Source organism: Rhinatrema bivittatum, chromosome 15 (assembly GCF_901001135.1).
Source record: "Rhinatrema bivittatum chromosome 15, aRhiBiv1.1, whole genome shotgun sequence".
NCBI lineage: Eukaryota > Metazoa > Chordata > Amphibia > Gymnophiona > Rhinatrematidae > Rhinatrema > Rhinatrema bivittatum.
In genome coordinates, this window is record NC_042629.1 from 62,726,454 (window position 1) to 62,747,602 (window position 21,149).

Below are 21,149 nucleotides of genomic sequence, written 5' to 3' on the forward strand. Positions count from 1 at the left end.
ATTTCCTTTGATTTTGGTGTAATTTGATATCCAAGTCAGGTATTTATAAAATTCCCTGGGGCCAATAGTTTCCAACAATTTCTTCCTGTTCACAATGCTATGAAGGATCACCAGGGGCACCCCCTTTGGTTTCTCCTCTTGCTAGTCCCCTCCCCCCTAAATATCTCCGGATGGTCCCTCACATGGGAAAACAGCCTTGATCGCATGGCCTGTAACACACGTAGACAACTCTGGTAACTCTACAGAAACCTGACTAGTACTCAGGACAGACAGACAGACCTTGTGGTATTTATTATTTAGATTTATTAAAAAAAACAAAAACTTTCTATTCTGCTCATATCCAGAGTTAAAGGTGGATTACAATTAAAAAAAAACCAAAACACATACCTAATCTTAAAAACACTTACAAATACAGACTCCTCCCTCCGCACAGGACCTCAAAGTGCTTCAGAAGCTTTACAGCTGCCTCCTGCGAGGAGGAGGAAGGAAGGACAAGGCACCCAGAGACGAAAAGTGATATTTTTTTATTATTCTAATTTTTAGAGAAAATAAAGGAAGTTGAACCCCCCATTAAAAGATCCGTCCCCATTAAGGAGTCCTGGAGATGGGACTTTCTGTAGCTGACAGCATGACAGCTTGTTCTCAGGCATGACACTCGTCACTGCAACTTGCACTTTAATCTCCTTTTCTAAGAAATCATGCAAATAAAGTAGCTTACAATACAGACAGGAGCAAAAAGGGAAAAGTAATATATTTCCTAATCATGGATTCCTTTTTCTATTCCTGTATTTGTAGGCTCCGACAAACAAAAAAAAATAGCTACATCCTCTAAGTATGTTTACATTTGAATTTGGCAGGTTCAGTTTAAGAGTGGACAATGTCAAAGGTTTATTGCATCTCTGTTCAAAATAGTTCAACTTATAATACTCTTTACTGATTTTTGCTATGAACACTATTTTAGATTTTAATAAGAATAAAAGATATGTAACAGTTGTTGCAAAACTTGATCCCTGCACTAAATAAAATATGATTGTTTTATTTTTACTGTTAATCACCTTGGAAGAATTTATTGTAAGTTCTGGAAAGCGATTCATAAATTTTTACAAATAAAAAAATAAAGGAAAGATGCTGAAGTCAGTAGATATGCAAAGTGCCACTATGCCAAAGTTGAAGAATTAATTGCATTTGCTAGAAAATAGATAGGGACTCATCACCCTTTTCCTGTTTTTTGTTTTGTTTTTTGCCGTAAAGCCAACTGTAATTTTAATTAGGACTTAGATCAAGCTGATCTGTTAAACTGATTATGATCCAAGACATGTATTGCTGACTCTGTATTTTAGAACTTATATATGTCTTTGCTGTATGTACTAACTTTAGGAACATCCACTGAGAGTTTGCTTGAAGCGTAATGTCCCTCATGTAATAAATAAAAGTGGTAACTCATTGTACTGCAACAGTACAGTGTGTTGCAAATTAGAGGGAATTTCTTTAAATCTCCACAGAATCAGCATCATCCCACAGGCAGGGCAAAGTCAAGACTCCCCCAGTGGTCTCTGGGAGATGAGGGCAGTAGTCTTTCCATACCTGGGGACTGGGCTGTTCTGCAGAACTCTCAGGAGATCCAGACTGCTGAACCTGAAAACAAGACAATACTAATACTATCAGATCATATCTGGCTGCCATCAAGACAGTTCCGATGAGCGCCCCAGGACAGCTCTGGACACTCTCGCCACCCCCCTGACAGCTCCAGCTCAGAGCTCCATGCACTCTGCTGGGTGCCCCCCTCTTTCATCCCTAAGGACAGCTGCCATTCATTGTTCTGGCTCAGAACTCTGCTAGGTACCCCCCATCCCCTGGGGCAGCTCTGCTGGGCACTCTCCAGCCCCATACCCCATGACTGCTCCAGTTCACAGCTCCAGACCAGTACTATACCAGCTAGAATTCCAGACACAATTGCCGAATGTCCCCTTATCTCCCCGGCTCACTCCAGCTCAGAGTTGCATGTGCTCCACCGAATGCTCCCACCCTCTCCAGCTTGCTAAGGTTCAAAGCTCCAATACTCACTGGTTCATTTTTACAGTGGAGGACAGCAGCTACCGTCTTCTCTGCAACTGTAGCAAAGCTTACCAAAGCAGTCTAAACACAAAAGAAAGCAGGAGGCAGTGATGCTGTGAAAAGAGAGACAACTTTGCTGGCGGTTTTTCTGGCACGTACAGAGGTTTGCGTACCATGAGGTCACTATTCATAAAAACAGCAGGTGGATAAGTGATGTTATCTGGCTAACTTTAGCTAGATAACTTGTCACGGTTACTAGCAGGATAAGTCTCCCGCTGAATATAACCACCTACAGTTATCCAGGTAATGATTCCCAAGTAACTTTCAAACCCAATCAGCTATATTTGAATGCCATCAGTTAGGTTTGAAGCTATGCAGTGCACCGCTACAAAGGGTTGTATCACACTCCCGATAGCTGTGGGGGGGTGTGGGAGGATTCAGGTAAGGGGCTCGTAGGCCAGACATATTTTAAGAACTGGGGGTGGGATAAGGAGGCTCCTCTAACCAACAGGCCTGCAAGCTTTGTAAACATCATTTGGAGGAGCTTAGGATGGGGAGGTTCAGGCCTGCAGGCCCACAAACATATTTTTGTTTGTTCTTCGTCACTTAACTGGCTATAAGCTGCATCCAGCCATTTAAAGCTAACTTTTATCCGGATACATGCACACAGATTAGTAAAAAAAACAAAAAAACACACAACCTTTAGGCCCACTGTGAGCACAACCAGCTGGGAAGCACTGATATTACGTGCTGTCCACTCCTGGAGCACCTCTGTTTTTATCCAGATAAGATCTAGCCAGGTTATGACTTACCTGGCTAAAAAAAATAAACATATCCAGTTAGCGGGGGGGGGGGGGGGGGGGGGACCCAATTAAACCTGTAGGTTTTTCCTTTTCAAATACTGACTTTCTCTGTCACCAGCTCATCTCGGATTACACTGAGATAAAGTACAGACCACCCTGTCAGACTCTCAGCCAGAGACTTAATCCAAACAGGTGCTTGGTAAGGGCTTCTCGACAAACTCCAGCATCTTAAATCATTAAGCCTCCATCACCCAACAATGTACTTGCTATGAAACTGTTATGCATGCAGAATTTCAGACAAAATATTAAAACTACTTCATTATTGTTTAAACAGAAACGTATAAAGATCTATCTGAATAATTTTGCATAGGTTTATAAACGAGGCTTGTTTCTTTCAGAGGAAGAAGGGATCGTAAAGGGGCTGTTTAACCTTTATCTGCCGTCATGTTTTCACTTTCTTTTCGCGCGCTGCACGTGGTACTACGGCTTGGCTTTGCCTTCTCTCTCTCCCACCGAGACTGAGCAAGTGGTGGATGGCTCAAGTGATGACAACATTAGAACAAAACATAAACAGCAGCCACTCTCGATGAGTACTACTCTGCGGGTAAAAAGAAAGAAAAAGGGCAACCGTACCTGGTGGAAGTCTCGGAGGGGGCTGAAAAGGCCATCTCTGTACTGCAGCAGAGTGAACCGATTCGGAGAAAGCTGCAGGAAGAACTGGGCCCTGGAGGCCCCGGCAGGATTAGGCTGCGTGGTGATGATCCGTGGCTCGGCATTAGTAGCAAACTCCAAGTCAAGGGACTGCAGAAGCAAAAAAGGGCACAGTATGAGGCCACCGACCTCCAGAAAGCAGGTCTTCATTTGAGAAAACTCTTACAGTAATCCAAAATCCCTCTTGCAAAAGAGGCACAATGCAGACCTTCACAGTCAGGTGCTGGTAAGTATCAGCTATCATGCTTCAAAAGACTTGTGGTCAGGGGCTCTCTTTCCAGAAAGTCCTGAGTAGGTGAACGATGAGGAAGCAATAGCCCCAAAACCACAGGAAGCTCAGGGAGAGAATCCAGGAAGTTCTCACCATGGTTCTAGTCAAAACAAGATTCTTGGCAGTCCAGGATGTGTTTCACTGCACTAATGTAAGTGAGAATTATCCAAGGATTATCTCCATGACCCCCCCTTATTTAGTCTCACAAGCCTATTCAGGGCATCTCTGAATAAGCCTAGAGTTGGTCCAATAAAGGCCATCACAACCTGCAGAGAACAAAACACAGACCCCTAAAATATGAGAATTTTGTATCTAACAAGATGATAAATCCCACCAACTAAGGGCCCTATGTACGAAGCATTTTCCCCATGGACACAAAATGGGAGAAAACCTTTAATGGATCGGCCCCTAAAACTGGTTTAAATCAGAAGATTTATAGTCATGAAACAGCGTTAAGGAAAATGCAGTCACAGAGGTCCCTTGAGTTGCTCCTAACTTAACCTTAATAATGCCAATTAACAGAACCAGATTGCTCTATTCAAGCTCCTTTTAAATAACTTTTCTCTTGAAAAATGACAAAGCTGGAAGAAGCAAAGCCTCACCTGCAGTGGGATCGCTTTCATCTCCTGCTCGGTTTCCAACAAGAAGGCGTACAGAGAGTGGGTCCCCCGGTCCGCACATACCAGGAGGCCCTGGTCAATAACCCCACACACGCCGTGCAAGGTGGTCATCCATGGAGCTGCTACCCTGACCTGAGCAACAGACAGGATACACAGCTCATTAGCCACCCGACACTAATGGGCGTCCGCAGAGCACGTGCCGCAGACAACCCCGGTCTTAGCATTATAGGCATTAAAACAAAACACACACATACACCTTTCCTTTCCACCAGAAAATAAGTACTTTTTAAGCACCCTTTCATGCTCAAAAATTGCAGTATTTGAGGTTAGCCAGGTTTAATTTCCGGGGCAGGTCTTTCATTGCCCAGGTTCAGCAGAGGATGCTGTGGCGGCCCTGTGGTGGTGGTGGTGGAGGGAGGCTCAGCCATCGTACAATGGCGACACCTGGTGGCTGAACTTAAGATCCCATGATTGCCAGGTTCCAGAAAGAGGCCTGGTGCATGGCCCCTGACTGAGGACTGTCCTTACAATGACAAGGCTAGGTATCTAGGGGACCAGGTACAGGGAATATAAATGGCCCTTCTAGGTGCAAGTCATTTATTTATTTATTTTTTTTTTAAAACAACAACAAGTCCAAGTAACATGCGCCCTTACCTGTCTGGTAATTTCTCCATCCTCCACGCTGAAGGTTACGATGTCAAAGTGACTTCGGGGAAGTACTCCCAGCGCATGGACCACGCCCTTCCCATAAGAATATATCAGCTGGTACTGGATGGCCTCACTGTCGGAGAGAAAGCTTGCCTTGTGTACCGTGGAGCAAAACCTCACCCGCTCCAATCTGAACGCTACTCTCAGGATCTCCCTGATCCGAGCCCGACAAGTGCGTTCCTAAAGGATAGACTCGGCGTCTCTTTTCAACCTACACCACAGCAAGAGCCTTCATTCACACTTTGCTCCTCCTCCTCCCCCATAAAACACAAAACTAGTAACTTTCAGGGTCTCCGACTCCCACCACAGAACTGGAGCCTTCTCCTTCCCGTGCTAAGCCCAAGACCTTTCGTATCAAAGGCTCCTCTGGGTATAGGGAAACTCTTGGGCTGCCCCTCACCCACCATCCCAGACAGTGGCCCTTTACCCTACAGCGCTGGACAGCAGCTTTCTGCACTAACTGAATTTAGACAGAGGAATAAATGCTGAAAACAGAAGGGAAAGGATGTATAACTGCGAACCACAACCACGTCATCCAGCAGCCTCTTTAAAAGTTTCCATTTACCTTGAACAAATTACCAGAAGTGTTTCAGCCTTATTAGCCCAGCAGAGCTACTCTGACGCAATAGTGTCTCAGCTTCAGTGACTGCAGAAGCCAAACACCACTCGCACAAACACAAACTCGAGCAACCCTAACCTTCTCTCTTTTAGGGCAGCACTGTGGGATGCAAGGATTACCTGTCCAAGCTTCAGCCCGAAAGCAGAAAGCCTGCAGGAGTTAAACGCCACAAGAACAGGGGGATATTTCCTGCAGCTTTGGTGAAACGTTCATATACATTTCCACTTTTGTAAAATAATTATTGTAGCGAAGTCTACATTCAACCCTCCCCCCCCCCCCCCCAAAAAAAAGAAAACTCTGTAAAATGGGTATGAAGATCAGATAACAATGTCCAGTGTTGCTGGTAATGTATCCATTCATTTAACCAGCGCTATCCAGAAATCATACACCATCTCCAAGAAAAACTAAGTGCCGGAAACTGCCACTGCGACGTTACATTTTATCAGGGCAATCAGCAGAAGCAAGGTCCACTCTAAAGAGAGATCCCCGAATACACAATGCCAGCCCTAGTGATGCTCTCGTTACCTTTCAGGTAAGGACTCCGCCCATTTCTGGTGTCCGTTGGAGAGGTAGTGCAGGGACAGTGCAGCTTTCTTCAGGACGGCCACATACCTCGCCATACCCTGGGTGCCAACCAAAGCGGCCATCTGAAAGCTGGAATCAGACCAGAGAGGTTACACCAAAAACCACGTCTCAAAACGGTTTTCAAAGTTATACACACCAACGTTTCCAGCAAAGTCTCACACGCACGGGCTCCCATGCACACATCAAATGGACCAAAACCTGTCACCGACACACACACACACAAAGGAGGAAAGGACAGAGTCAGCCAAAGAAGTAGGAGGAGTGCACACAGTAAAAGAAGCACCTCACCTGCCAGCCTCCAAGGACGTCTCCCAGTTTAATCCTCCTATGTTTGTCTCCCAGGATCGGAGAAGTCGGCCCCCACCGGACACAGTGACTGCATCTAACAAAGGAGATTTGTGGTTTTCCCAGTGAAAACCAGCCAAGGAAGAGATGGGATTCAAAAGACCAGGTGACACAGCAAGAAGGGACATGAAAATAAAATCAGACAACTTTATCAAAAAAACAAAATTAAAACGACAAAAGTCCATGTGAAGAAACTACAGGTGGGGATTAAAGCAGATGGCACAGTTCATCACTTACCCTGGCTATAGGTCAGCATGGCATCCACAGCCCCTTCAGGGGTTCCCTTGTCCACGTGACGCCACACTGAAAAGCAAGAGAAGTCAAATCTGGATTCTCATCTCTCTAGCCATTCAATAACCGGCCCAAATTATCCCAGCCCCATTCCTAATGCGGCACATTATTTAAGAGACCCACAATAGAAAACAGGCATTTTAGTTGTTTCTTCAAGTCCTACGAGCACAGAAATAATTTCTGTAAAGATCAGAGTGGCAGATTTGAAACACTCTGCACTGGCAAACCGAAAGCAAGCTGTAACTCACACAGATCCCCGTTCCTGGAGTTTAAAGCTGCGATTACATTTTTCTCTGTGGCAACGATAAGCTTCTTGGATCCCTGGTAGGCGTCCAGCGAGGCAAACTTTAGCTTGCCAACATACTGCTGCCTCCTGAAAAAGAAAACAGGACATGAGGCCGGCAGGTGAAGATCTGGGCAACAATCGGCACTCGGAGCAAAAAGCTGTGATTGGGCGACAGACTGCACAACGTTGTGGTAAAATTCCATTCCTGGCTCTCTCTGCACCATTGCCAATAACATAGCTAGTTATAGATTTTTTTTCTACCCAAACTGGTTTCTTTAAATCAGAGTAAGCTACTACCTTAATCCAGTAAAAGAGAGCTTAGCCCACATTTAGTGGGAGTAGTGGAAAATTCCAGGGTGCCAGGTCACCCAAGTAGCAGCTCCTGGCACCCATCGCTGGCTGGGGAGGAATCACTCCTCTGTGGAAACTGTGGGAAAACTAAATTTGGGGTGGGGAGTTAGACCAGTTTCCAACAGAATCACTTCTTGTCATGGCCATTGCTCTTTAGTCTCGTGACCTGTCCGTTCGGTTTCAGTGAGAAGGCACGGCCTGGAGCAGAACTTCCAGAGACCCAGGTCCTGGCTTTATAGCCCCCTGCATTATGCTTTCCGATACCTGCAGTGCTGATCTCAAAAGGGAAGCAGGCCTACAAATCCCACAATGCATTGGGAGGTTCATTCCAAGCAACTTCCGCGGAAGCCTGATCCAGCAATTCTCAAAAGATTTTACTTCGCACTGCAAAGGGGCAGGGCCAGTAGGCGTACGCGAGAAAGACCATGAGCACTGAAGTACCCGCATCACCAGCTGGCCCTGCATATTCAAAGGGATGCTCCCCAGGGAGTTTTCCCTTTTGAAAATGTGCTTGCAGCCCCACAGATACAAAGTGATCCCCGGGCCTGCAAGCGCTGCCTGTGAGGTTTCATTATTTCCTCCATGATCTGAAGTTTAAAAAAAAAAAAAAAAAAGACAAAGGTAATAAAACAAAACAAAACAAACACCCCTCAGAAAAATGCAAGAAAATGAGATTGTTAAAAAAAAAATAAAAAAAATGCAATGAAGTCTAAGAAGGGGAAATTCTGGAACTCTTCTGGACCTACAATTTTGAATCACTCTCTCTCTCTCATCTTGCTTACTATCCACATGACTAAATCAAACAACTTCCACAGGCACCGAACACACACAAAGCACAAAATAAATAGAAAATGAATCTGCATTCTCCAGGGATCTGCATTCTCCCGGGTTTGATTGAGATTCATTGCTGAAAACCAGCTCAATCGCAAAGCAAAAAGAGCATAGCCGGCAAAACGGGTGGGTGAAAAACGAAGACCACCACCACAATTTTTTCTGTTCTTCAATAAACAAAAAAAAAAATGTTCTCTGGTAACTCAAAGCCACGGAGCACTAGATCCTGATTTTGTTAATCGAGTATACAGAGTGAAGCATACAAGTGCCTTCCAGGGAGGCTGAGATCCTGTCAGTGACCCAGTGGCTTCACACCGCTCAGGAATACCAATCCACTCCTCTACTGGCATCTTCAACAAGCAACCTAAAATCCACAAACCCGAGAACTTCAGCAGACCAATTCTACCCAATACTTGCACACTCGCAGAGGAAATCTCTCAAAGCCCTAGAAACAAAAAACCGCAAACAACAGCATACAAGACACCATAGACTTTCTAAACAGGTTCAACACCTAGCTGATGGCACCTGACAACCTCCTTCTCCCGGTGGACATGAAATTATTGTACAGCAGCATCCCCCATACAGATGGCATAGCTGGTCCACCTGTACACAGCAAAACCAAATGAATTAATCCAAAACCAAAGCTACTGCTGCTTCAATGACGACATCTATTTACAGATTATGGAAACCACTATGGTTTCAAGCTTTTTGTCTCAGCACTGAAACAGAAACATTTCTGGATGCTTTCAAATATTACCGGTACATGATTTGGACTGAAGGAGAAAAAAAAAACCCTTAAGCAAGTTTACAGCGCCTTCAGATTCTCAATCAACAATGGACACCTACAAACATCAGTAGAGAGAAAGTCAACTGACAGATGCAACTACCTTCACAGCTCCACATATTAAAAAAAAAAATCCATTATTTATTTATTCATTTATTTATTAACTTTTATTTACTAACATTCGTGAAGCACATCATGCCGGTTTACAATGAACTCAGGTGGGAGATACAGTAAAACAATATAACATTAAAACAATATAATATTACTAACAAAATGAAAACAAAAACAAAACAAAACAAAGTAAAACAAAATAAAACAATAAAACAATGAACCCAGGAGCAGAGATTTGAGGGAGAGGAGGGGAGGGAGAGGAAGGGGAGGGAGAGGAAGGGGTAGGAGGGGGGTGGGAAAAGGGGGGATGAGGAGGGGAAGGGGAGAAAGGCATAGTTAAAAAGAAGTAAAGGGAGAAAATAAAATAGAATAGAGGGAGACTATGTACAGATGACTAATGTACAGGTATCACTTAACTAAGTAGAATTATGGAAGAGTTGAAAAGGCGGTATTCACTGGGATATAGTTTATATATACCAGGCTACGGGTATAAGGACAGAAACACACACCTCAAAGCTCTAACTGAATCCTTCAAATAAAAGGGCTAGCACCCCAAAATCACCTGCAAGAAAGCTGAATCCTCATCCAAAACACTCAGGGAAAACCTGCTACAATACAAGGAAAGGAGAATCATGAAGCCAGTACTTACATAACATACACAAACCAGAACTAGAAAATCTAAGGAAAATCACAAAAGATTGGCCACCACTACTACAGGAGGATGAATTACTGCAAGAAATATCCCCTGCTCACCACTTCCAATAACCACCAAAAAGAAAAAAAAACCAAGGTTAAGTGGTTGTCGGAAGGCTAAAACTAGGGAGAGCAAGAAATATTTCTAAACAGACAAAAATGGCACCAAACCCTACAAGCCACCATGATGCAAGTTTTGCTAGCACATGTCACAGGACTCTATAGCTACCCACATGGGAAAGATATTCATTTATTTATTTATTTATTTTAAGTTTTTCTATACCGGCATTCGCGATGGGTATTGCATCATGTCGGTTTACAATTAACAAGTGAAGAGGTAACAAGAGGTCATAAATAACAATAAATAACAAAAATTAAAAAAGGTAGTAGTAATAGTAACAATATACAAGTGAAAGTTAAGGGTTGCAGTTACAATAAAACAGGGTAGTAATAACTAGTAATAATAGTAATAGTAATTCATAATAAAAGGTTCCCATTCATGCATCTTTATGAATATTGAGTACATGATCCAATACAACAAAAATGTGAAGAAGGATACTACAATGGTGAAACAAGACAAAAAAAAAAATTAAGGACAAGCATCAATCTTTATAGACAACACAAAATAATACAGAGGAAAAACAGAATGACAGCTCAGCAGATGAACCCTACTTAAAGGAAGATTGTTCCCTTAATGAATTCATAAACAGGGTACTTAAAGGGAACTTTAGGAGGACACAAGAACAGAAAACATTTGAAATTAGACTGATCAAACACTGTGAAACAAACACAAAAGGACTTGATGAAGACCTTGACTTTCTCATCCATTTTCAGCTAAAGACCATTTCAACTGTAAAGTTTCACTGTCTCGTAATCTCTGGCATGCCCCCCTTCTCTAAGCTATAGTAGTACATGCAGGCAGCTTAAGACCTATACTCTGTGCTATTTAACCAGTGTACATGACCTGATGGAGAGGACTATTTTTAGGAAAAATGGGCAGACCTGCACTCTTTCTTCTCTGACCTGATGAAGAAAGGCAAACTCTTGAAAGCTAAGCACAGAAATATTAAATTAGTCCTACAACTTGTTTACTGATCCTTAATACCACATATGCACGTAGGCCAACATAGCAATCACAATTTTTAGCCCAAAAAACACATGGAGGAAGCCAGAGCAGGTGTCCAATCCCACCTAAAGTGGCCAAATATGGTGGGTGTGGAGTAACCTGCAGTGAGGAGCCCTACAGATCTCCACCATTAGCTGGCAGAGTGTATTAAGATTTTAGGGAGTTAATTTTAGATTCCTGGAAGATTATTGTATGCAAAGATGGGGCTGATAGTGGATCAAAACAATTCCCAATAATTGACAAAGTGGATCAATATATGTGCATTGCTTAGCATAAGGATCATTGAGGCCAGAAAGTGTAGCATGCTGCTTGGTACTAATGAACTAAAAGATAAGGCAGGAGACACCTGTTCTCTGTCAGATATGACCAATGAAGGCTGGTGCCTGGAGTTAGGTAGTGACAGGATGCCTCCCTAACAGCCATAAATCTTATTACAATTGTGAGTTTTAATTGACCATAGCTTAACAAGCTGCATCTGGCCTGGCTAATGTCAAAGCTATGAGTGCAAGTCACAACATCTAACTTGCAGACCCTAAATTAGAGTAGTAAGAATATAAGGAACTACACATGACAGCGTTCTTCAGATGAGCCACAAACACAAGCAGGTAGCTAGTGCATATGAGAAAAGAAAGCTTGTGCATCCCCTTCACCTCCCTCCGCTCCCCAGTAATCCATGACAATCTCAGAATGAGTGAAAATTAAAAGTTCCCAGGTATAGAAAGTTGGAGGTTTTTAAATCCTTAACTGTTGGGTGTTACTTTATTAGTTTGCGGTTTTTAAATATTTTATTGATGGTTGGGAAATTGTATAAAGTTTTTAAGTTGAAATGAGCTTTTAAATATTAGAGGTACTGTTCATCACATGTTTTGAATTATTTACTCTATTTATTAATATGGTTTTACTATTACAATTGATGTTTTACATTTCTTGATTTATTAATTATTTTATGAGAAATTGTGAAGTTTCTGTTTTTTTCCATTATTGCACTGCTTGTAGAGTTGTGTTTCCATTTCAGTTCTTGTCATATGTTTTTATTTATACTATGGTCTCTTTATCCTGTTTTTGGCAAGTGTCTGACTCTGCATGTGTGACTAAGGAGAGGTAGCTAGCATGTAGCTTCTGTGTAGGAATCTATTGCAGCTTGGTTTATTCTTTTTCCATAATAGGAAGTGTATTGATGTTTTAGGGGTTGGTGTAATATTTGCAGTGTTGCCTTTTTATGAGTAAGGTTGCTACTGTTTGAGTGCTGGCAGTGCATCCTGTTTTTGTCTGGGAAGTTTACCATTTTATAATAGTAATGTAATTTATTAATGGCTTTTTGAGGGCCAAGCCCACAAACAATGATTGTTACAATCAAGGGGGATGATCTAAAATGTATGCAAATGAGGGGAACAAACACGCCTCCTTGTCATTCCCTCCCCACGAGTACTCAAGTGTCCAGTCATGGTCTGTGGGAAAAGTTGGCAACCCTAATTCCAGCCCCCCCTTAGCGGGCACCAACCCCGGTTCGTTCTCGGTTAAAATGCCCTCGGGACTCACCAGTCAAACTTCCCAACTTGATCCTCATAGACAGCGGCACTCAGAGACAAGAGAACAGACCCAAATAGAACCTTCACCGCCGCCATAACTTTACGTCCACCAACTCCCCAGCATGCACAGCGCCTGAAGCACAACCTCATAGAGACAGCGTAAACCATAAAGAACTGCGGCAGGAGCGTCCGTTTGGCGAGGAGGAAACTTGCACGTTGGAAAGACCCTCCCTCCCCCAGTGATGCCCGCATTTGTGCCTGAACTGGAATCATCAGTCTATCAATGGTAGAGCAGGCCTTTATTTTATTTTTTTAGCATAGTCCAGTGCTATGCAGTATTAAGGAAGTGTAAGTTTGAGCTAGTTCCGGTGCTGTTTCTGGGAGAAAGTTCGGATTCACTGTCAGGCAATTTGTAACACGTCTACGCATCCCATAATTCTTAGCGGTGACGGAAGAGGTCTTTCTTTCCCAGTTGCTGCGTTAACGTGATTGCCATGCCGAAATCCAAGCGAGACAAGAAGGGTGAGTGAGAAGTGGGGAGACAGCTAATGTCCCGAGGCCAAGTCTTTCGCCGATTCCTTCCACTTCAGTTTTTGGTCTCTCTCTTTCTAATCCTCTGGCCGTCCCCATCTCGCCCCCCCCCCCCCCCCCCCCTTCCTTTTCGAGTACTTCCTAGCCCACAACCTTTATCCCGCTCCACCATTCTTACCTCCTTCTCCACTCCTATCGCTCTCGAAATCCTTCTGTCCCTCTCTCCTTTTCCATGGTATCTCTTTATTCCCCCCACCCCCCAACATTTCTTCTACTCAACATTCTTTATCTTATTCCTTCCCCTATTTCTCTTCACCACCACGTCCGTTGAGAAACGTTTCTTATAGTCTGATACAGAGATGACAAACTCTGGTCCTCAAGTGCTGTACATGGGTTTGCTTTCCATAATGAACTTTCTCGAGATATGTTTGCATACATCTTGATCCAAGAATCAGCTTAACTTCAATAACTTGATTATTCTGAATAGCTGACCTGGCTGTCACGCTCGCTGCACGGCCAGGGTTCATCTCTGGTCTATTGACTTTAGTTGGAGTAGTTGCCCTTTTGTGTGTTTTTAGCACTTCTCTGATTATTTTGTGTACTTTTAGAGCCGGTGTATTAGAGGGGAAAAACAAATTCAGCTAATTTGAATTGTGGCTTTAAACTGGCCCATATTCATAAAACTAATGCATGATTATTTTTTTTTAACTCAAAAGTTATTTAATGTCATAAGAACATAAGAAATTGCCATACTGGGTCAGACCAAGGGTCCATCAAGCCCAGCATCCTGTTTCCAACAGTGGTCAATCCAGGCCATAAGAACCTGGCAAGTACCCAAAAACTAACTCTATTCCATGTAACCATTGCTAATGGCAGTGGCTATTCTCTAAGTGAACTTAATAGCAGGTAATGGACTTCTCCTCCAAGAACTTATCCAATCCTTTTTTAAACACAGCTATACTAACTGCACTAACCACATCCTCTGGCAACAAATTCCAGAGTTTAATTGTGCGTTGAGTAAAAAAGAACTTTCTCCGATTAGTTTTAAATGTGCCCCATGTTAACTTCATGGAGTGCCCCCTAGTCTTTCTACTATCCGAAAGAGTAAATAACCGATTCACATCTACCCGTTCTAGACCTCTCATGATTTTAAACACCTCTATCATATCCCCCCTCAGTCGTCTCTTCTCCAAGCTGAAATAATGTAATAATACATCTTCCCAAATACTGACATTCAGTTTACTTAAGATTTATCTGTTGTGTGCAGTTACACTTTTCCATCTACTGGGATTGTTGAAAGCTAAAGTTCTGCACTTTGTTTAAAAGTATAAAAAAAAGGTTTTCCTTGTATGTAACTTTTTTTTTTAATGGGAACCTCTGAGATTTCTGCTTCTCACTTTTCCAGTGTCCTTAACTAAGACCACAAAGAAAGGCTTACAAGTGAAACAGAATTTAATAGAAGAGGTAAGAACATGCTGTTTTACTGTTCATCTTGCTCTTACTAAAGCAGTGCATGTATGTCCACAGCAGTACATAAATATTTAGAAGGGTTTGTGTCCTCAAGGAAATCAGCAATACATTTCATGTATCTTGAATTCACTTCTTTGAAAAGTGACCTTTGTTCACTTCAATGTTGTGTTGGTGAATTTTCAATGTGAAAAGGGATGACCAAGCCACTACACATAACCATGTTCAATGTTTCCATGTCAGGGGAGGCAATGTCCCAATCCCTGGCCTTTCCAGTAAAATATCCCCATTCTAGAAGATGAATCTCTCTTTGTAAAGACTAAGCACAGAACAGTGCTGGATATTGATATGCATGTGCTGAACAAATATAAAAATCCTTTCCCCTGTAGTTGCGGAAATGTGTGGATACATACAAATACCTGTTTGTGTTGTCTATCGGAAACATGAGAAACAACAAATTAAAGGAGGTCAGGAATGCCTGGAAGCACAGTAGGTGAGTTGGGTAGGGAGAACTTGCCATTTGCTTATTGCTTGAATGAGAGAGCTATATATAAAAATCACAAATATACTTATAGTGTGTTACTCTTGAAGTAGAAACATGAATGCAGTTCTCAGTGTTTGTGGTGTCAGTGCCATTTTCATCCTAAGTGCACAGACCCAAACAGTGGACAGTATGAAAGATGTTTTTATAGCCTGCTTGATGTGTTGGACTTTTTTTTTTTTTAAGATGTTATTCCAATAAAAAAAAAAATGTTGGCAGAGGGTGGCAGATTTCTTATATCATTAGCACAGGGCAACACCATTGCCACTTTGATATGTTCCCTTCAGTGGCAGATTTGGCTGGTGATTAGAGTGCTTGAGTGTAACTCATTGTCCACAGTTTAGTGTGCGTGTGTGCTCGCGCGCATGTGTGTTGAAAATATGGTCCTAGTCACAAAGAATTGGAAAGAAATGTTTTGATTGGGTGTATACATTGAAGCCGATGCAATAAATATGCACAGAAAGCGGGCGCTGATCAGTCAGCGCCTGCTTTCTTAATGCGTGCCATGCAATATTTAAATTAGGGGGAGGAGTCACATTAGTAAGGAGGCACTAGGGTTGCTTGCGCACCCCTAGCGCCTCCTTGCTAATGCAAACCCAATCAGCGTCGGCGGTCTGCTGGTTAGGAAAACTGACACTGAGTTTATCGGCGTCGGTTTCTTAAACGCCGCACAGCCAGGGGGTTCAGGCAACAGATGCTTGTCATTTAAAGCTCTGTTTCCTGCGCCTGACAGCCAGTGTTTTGTTGTTTGGAGTTTTTTTCTATTTTTCTAACTTTTATTTAATTTTGTTTTTCTGAGCACCAAATATGCATCCTAGATGCACTTTTTTTTTGCATCTGGAGTGCAAAAAATGCTAATAGCCACAATCGCATGTGATTAGCAATATTTGACTCACTCCATTGGATGTGCGTTGAATAGGTGCTAATCCCCTTATTGCAAATTGTTCTGAGCTGAGCGCACTGTATTGCATTGGCCCCATTGTGTGTATGATAAGGCATCTTTGTGCTCTAGTGTCTTACTGGTGTTTACGGAGGAGCACCATATTAATCTCTCTTCTGTGGCATGGGCAGAGCAGTGCCAGCAATTTAATTAATCTTCCACCTCTGATTATTATTTTTTTTTTTTTATCATAGCATAAGCCTTTGTTGCTCTAGGCTTACAGGGAAAATAAATTCCCTTTTTATTTCTCTCTAGAGTCAGATACTTAATGTGAATGAGATTTGACCTATCCTATTGCTGTGACCTTCGGGATTATGTTCAGGATTTATAATCAAAACTGATTCTTTGGGTGGAGAGCCTGAATGGTCTCTCGTCACCTTTTAAGAACAATTATAAATCACTTTCCAGTTAATATTTTTAAACTCATAAAACAATGTACAATTAAAATAAAAAATACAATCCATAAAACACAAAAGAAAAACAAAAATCACAAACATGCACAAGTTATTTCCTTGATTTTCATCTGGAAAAGATTACAGCTGAGGATGAAAAATATGAATTTCTGAGTGTATCATCCCTAGTAAAGAACATAACCATGGATGTAAGAAAAGCCAATTAAAATAAGTCTGATTAATAAACTCAGGGGTTTGTTAAAATGTGTTTCCTGGTCGGTGGAAGATCTATTATGATAAACCGTTGCTAATGTCATGCTCTTTCAGGATAGTTGGATGTACAATTGTCCACAACAACATTAAGAGCACTATTCATATTCCTAAAGTGCATTAACTATAGGTTCAAAATATTTTTCTCTCTTTGAAATTTAAGGATTTTCTTTGGCAAAAACAAAGTAATGATGGTGGCACTAGGGAGAAGTCCTGCTGATGAATACAAAGATAATTTGCACAAGGTGAGTCCTATTTGTCTCTTTTCTTCTCCTGGTCATCGACCATTCTAATTCAGTTATTGCATATTGGGCAGGTCCTGTGTCTGGAGGGGACAGTCAGATACCACCTTTCACCCATTAGGTTAGGTTCCTGTGCTTTATGCTTTGGTACACTTGTGCTTATATAACATGCGTTTTACAATTAAAATCTGTGGGCTAGCCTGGTTATTCAGTAGCATTGCCATGCAGATAGACCTGGTTTGATTCCCGGGGCAGTTCTTCCACCACCCAGATCAGCCAGGTTTGGGGATGCGGTCATTGCCCGAGGGAGGGAGGGAGGCCCATTTGTTATGCAACAGTGACAACTAGTGGCCAAATTTAGGGCTCATGATCACAGGGTTCCAGACGGCACCCTGGTGCTTGGCCCTGCGCTGAGGAGTGTTGCTCCAATGCCTGGCTAAGTATGTGGAGAGGAGACATAAAATAGGAGAAAACCCTCAGGCAGTTGCAAATGAATGGGCATGGTCATATAGCCCAACAGAGGCCAGTTCTGAGTGGGCTAAAAGCCCAAAGGATCAGGAAGACAGTCTGGGGGGGGGGTTGTCCCAACAAATAAAACACTCACTATTACACATTTTGTAACCAAGGTACTACAGTCTCTGGCTTTATAATCTAGGAGTTGTGGATTCCTAACCGTTTAAGAGCTAAACACTAGATCTTGCCTCCCTAAAAGGTGTGACTGCTGTATCTTGTATTAAAACATTTTCATTCTTTACCAATTCACTTGTGAGACATTAGCACCCCACCTCCATCCTCTAGTAAAAGTACAAGAATGTGACTTCATATCCTAATAAATCCCTTCTTTTACTCCTCCTAGCTGAGCAAGTGTTTGAGAGGGGAAGTTGGTTTGCTTTTCACCAATCGTACAAAGGAAGAAGTGAACGAGTAAGTTATCAAACCTGCTTCTAGTGAAGGCATGCGACATGGACTGAATGAGAGAGCCTCATCTTCCTTTCCTCTGCATGCCTTTCTGATGACTGATTCAACCGATTCCAAACAAAACAGGTCATCACTGCAGGCTCATCCTGTTTTCTTTTTGCCTCTCACAGCTGGTTTGCTCAGTTTAAAGAAACAGACTATGCACGGGCGGGAAACAGAGCCACATTCACAGTGAGTCTGGATGCAGGGCCTTTAGAGCAGTTCCCGCACTCCATGGAGCCTCAGTTACGGCAACTGGGACTGCCGACCTCGCTGAAAAAAGGTGAGGGAAGCGTGCAGGGGAGACTTGACTGTCGTGCAAGGACTGGGAAAATATTAAGGCTAGCAAAGTTTGTCATCCCTTTTAAGCTGTATTATGAACTTTAACTGTGCTGGCACAGGCAAGAACACTTTAGCTCTGCCTTTGCAGGAAGGAAAATCTGGTATAGCTTGATAGGCTCAATCGTTGTATAATCTACATTTTTGCCAGTTTTCCTGCTTATGATCTTACTTGGGAAAGGTCCTGGTTCAAGCCCTTGATCCAGCAATGAGGTTGTATGCAGAAACTAACTGGAGTAGTTCTGTACATGAATCCTGAACATTTGCACAAGACGCAGTGAACCGTTTTAAGCATACGCAAATTAATTAAACATACATGTAGTCCCCGTGCAGGGGAAATCCAGATTCCTAAAAAGGGTAAAACTTACCTTTTGGTGCAACACGGTTTATCAAGCAGGGTCAGTGAAACTTTCTCCATCTGCTGGCAGAGATGCATAAACCCAGGAGCCTGGACTGATGCAGGTATGTACAGGGAATATTAATTGGCCTATTTCCCAAGATACAGTGTCCTACCTCTGGTTTTCTTCTCTTTCCAGGAATAGTAACACTACTTTCAGATTATGAAGTGTGTAAAGAGGGGAGTGTACTGACCCCTGAACAAGCACGCATCCTAGTGAGTATCATACACACAGCAGAAGATTGCTAACTATGATTTATGATTGCATTTGGCCATTGAAATTGTATCTTGGGTTAACAAGGTAATTGTGGGACTAGTTCTGGGGGTCAGACCATGGGGGCTACATTGCAGGGAGCTGATGTCTGATCCTATCCGTGTTGGACCTGGATGAGTGATGTGCCCAGGGATGGCTGCTATTATGGTAGGCCCTGCCTGATTACTGAGGCTTGTACCTCGAAGCAGATGCCCCTCCAACCTTTGGATGGACCACTGCGCTTCCCCAGAATATGCTGTCTATGGGGGTGGGGGGTTTGAAGATGTAAAGGAGGGATAAAAGGCTAAATGCTGTCCTCCAGCCTATGAGATGCAAGCAACAACGAGGCTTTATTCAAATAAGTAACAAGAGGGACCTATTTGGTGTAATGTAGTATTCATGTTCCCCAGAATCATTCAGTTCTGATTTATGCACATTACCGATCCATCCCATAATCTGCATCAAATGCTTGGCGCTGCAGGTCAGGAATAAAGAACAGAAGCTGATTGCTATAGAACTTGCATGCTGTTACCAGCAAAAGTGGTCCCAGCGGAGCTGAAATACGATTCTGTGCAGGTTATTTAAAGAAGGTTGGGCTTCTGGGCAGCCCAAAATACAATAACTATGTGGCACTATAGAAACAAATACAACAAATCAGATCTGTTCGGCTATTGTGACTGATTAACCTGGCTCATGTTTCCTTTTTAGAAACTGTTTGGCTTTCAGATGGCAGAATTTACTGTTACCATAAAGTCAGTGTGGATCTCTGAAACAGCGGAGTTCAAACAGCTGCTGGAAGATGTGGATGAAAAGACAGAAGACCAGGATGAGGAGGAAGAGGAAGAGGATGATTAGGTTCCTATGGACAGGTTGGACTACCTGGGACTCTGCTAGGCAGAGGCTTTAAATGTCCAACAAGAAGGAAATCTTCAGGTTTGCAATTGTATTGCAATCTGTACTTCAGGCCTTGTGCTATCTCTTGACACTTTCACTGCAGCTGCACTTGGTGCAAAGGGAGTCCTCTGTAGAGTGGGAGCTGGCACCACCAGCTTCAGTCCAGACCTTAATATTTATTGTTTAAATGCCTTCGATATACTTCATTGGTTGGGTGGCTAAAGTAGAAGAAAGCTGGCAGTGCATGAGCTTTAGGTCCAAATCAGCCACTGCTGCCTCTTCATAAAGCCCTTTTCAGAGAGGATATTTGGATGGACTTTACATGGCAAAATATACAATCCCATCACAAAGTTCATTAAAATATATTGGTATATGAGCCTACTTTTGTTTTCCTTGGTCCTGCAGTTTTCTCCTGCACCTTAACTGGAGTTGGCCTCTAGCGAAAGCTTTGGCACTATGAACAGTTATTCACAGTAGTTGGAAAAGAGAGTATGTAAGTAGGAAGAAAACTCCCTTCTCCCAGCAGCTATGGGTGTACTGTGCCCTATCTCTGCTTAGTAAGCTGCGAGTCCTGCCTATTAAACTAAAACTTGAACTGTGCAACAACTTGGATTACATAAAGCCCGCTGCAGGCCACCTGGAGAGGACAAGAGGAGAAGGGGCTGGGAATCTCCACTGATTGTAGGTCATCGTTCCTGGTTATGTTGTTTATGCACTGTAGTTCTCTATTTTGGGTTTGCAGCTCAGTCAGATCCAGCCTTTTGTTGTGCTATAGTTCTCTGAGCCTTCATGTACAATGATCTTAGGTTGAAATGGCTCTGTCAGAAATATAGCATGGAATCGGGTTGTGGCTGGCCATAGGTATCACTGTAGAGAGAGAGTGCAGACGTCTTCCACCCAGGGGCTGCAAACACTGACTGCAACTCAGGGAAACAGAAGCCCTAACCCAGGAATCCAACTTGGGTCCTGTGCTGCCTCCTCTACACTGTCATCTTTTCTGATTTAAATAAATGGCATTACTGCCCTAAACATAGTGCTTGGCAATTCTGTGCAGACCTCTGTCTAAGCTTCCCATAAAGGTACAGGAGGTGAAGAGTACCCATGCCTCCTTTGGTTGCATTTACTGCATATACCATTCCTTAGAAGCAAGTCCAGGGCTCCCCCCAACACACACAAACATAGGTATAGGGTGGAGAGCCTCTTCTTG

General features: G+C 42.8%; 2 protein-coding genes across 3 annotated transcripts in view; one reads left to right on the plus strand and one right to left on the minus strand.

The window, feature by feature from the left end:
* Positions 1–12,904, minus strand: part of EMC1 (ER membrane protein complex subunit 1) — a 30,890-nt gene extending 17,986 nt beyond the window's left edge. Inside the window, exons 1-11 of one of the 2 annotated variants that reach the window (XM_029578896.1) lie at positions 12,730–12,867; positions 9,934–9,979; positions 7,257–7,381; positions 6,955–7,020; positions 6,661–6,754; positions 6,313–6,441; positions 5,115–5,241; positions 4,443–4,592; positions 3,492–3,659; positions 2,065–2,136; positions 1,585–1,635 (exon numbers count right to left, since the gene is read on the minus strand). In XM_029578896.1, coding sequence (XP_029434756.1) covers positions 1,585–1,635; positions 2,065–2,136; positions 3,492–3,659; positions 4,443–4,592; positions 5,115–5,241; positions 6,313–6,441; positions 6,661–6,754; positions 6,955–7,020; positions 7,257–7,381; positions 9,934–9,956 — 1,005 coding nt within the window. In that variant the 5' untranslated portion in view covers positions 9,957–9,979; positions 12,730–12,867. Of the gene's footprint in view, positions 1–1,584; positions 1,636–2,064; positions 2,137–3,491; positions 3,660–4,442; positions 4,593–5,114; positions 5,242–6,312; positions 6,442–6,660; positions 6,755–6,954; positions 7,021–7,256; positions 7,382–9,933; positions 9,980–12,729 lie in introns of both variants that reach the window. The other variant, XM_029578895.1, reaches the window with a different exon arrangement.
* An 86-nt stretch (positions 12,905–12,990) lies between these two features.
* Positions 12,991–20,966, plus strand: MRTO4 (MRT4 homolog, ribosome maturation factor). The gene is made up of 8 exons (XM_029578900.1): positions 12,991–13,241; positions 14,656–14,714; positions 15,107–15,210; positions 17,024–17,105; positions 17,959–18,026; positions 18,191–18,342; positions 18,935–19,011; positions 19,757–20,966. Exons 1-8 carry the CDS (start codon positions 13,214–13,216, stop codon positions 19,901–19,903), a joined length of 717 nt encoding a protein of 238 aa, XP_029434760.1. The 5' UTR covers positions 12,991–13,213; the 3' UTR covers positions 19,904–20,966.
* The last annotated feature ends 183 nt before the right edge of the window (positions 20,967–21,149 follow it).

What these genes read in the sequence shown, in the direction of transcription:
- MRTO4 (XM_029578900.1), top strand. Translation starts at nt 13,214, where the DNA reads ATGCCGAAATCCAAGCGAGACAAGAAGG. An exon ending in AACAGAATTTAATAGAAGAG is followed by an intron (nt 14,715 to 15,106) that starts GTAAGAACATGC and finishes TTTCCCCTGTAG; the next exon opens with TTGCGGAAATGTGTGGATAC. An exon ending in CTGAACAAGCACGCATCCTA is followed by an intron (nt 19,012 to 19,756) that starts GTGAGTATCATA and finishes TTTCCTTTTTAG; the next exon opens with AAACTGTTTGGCTTTCAGAT.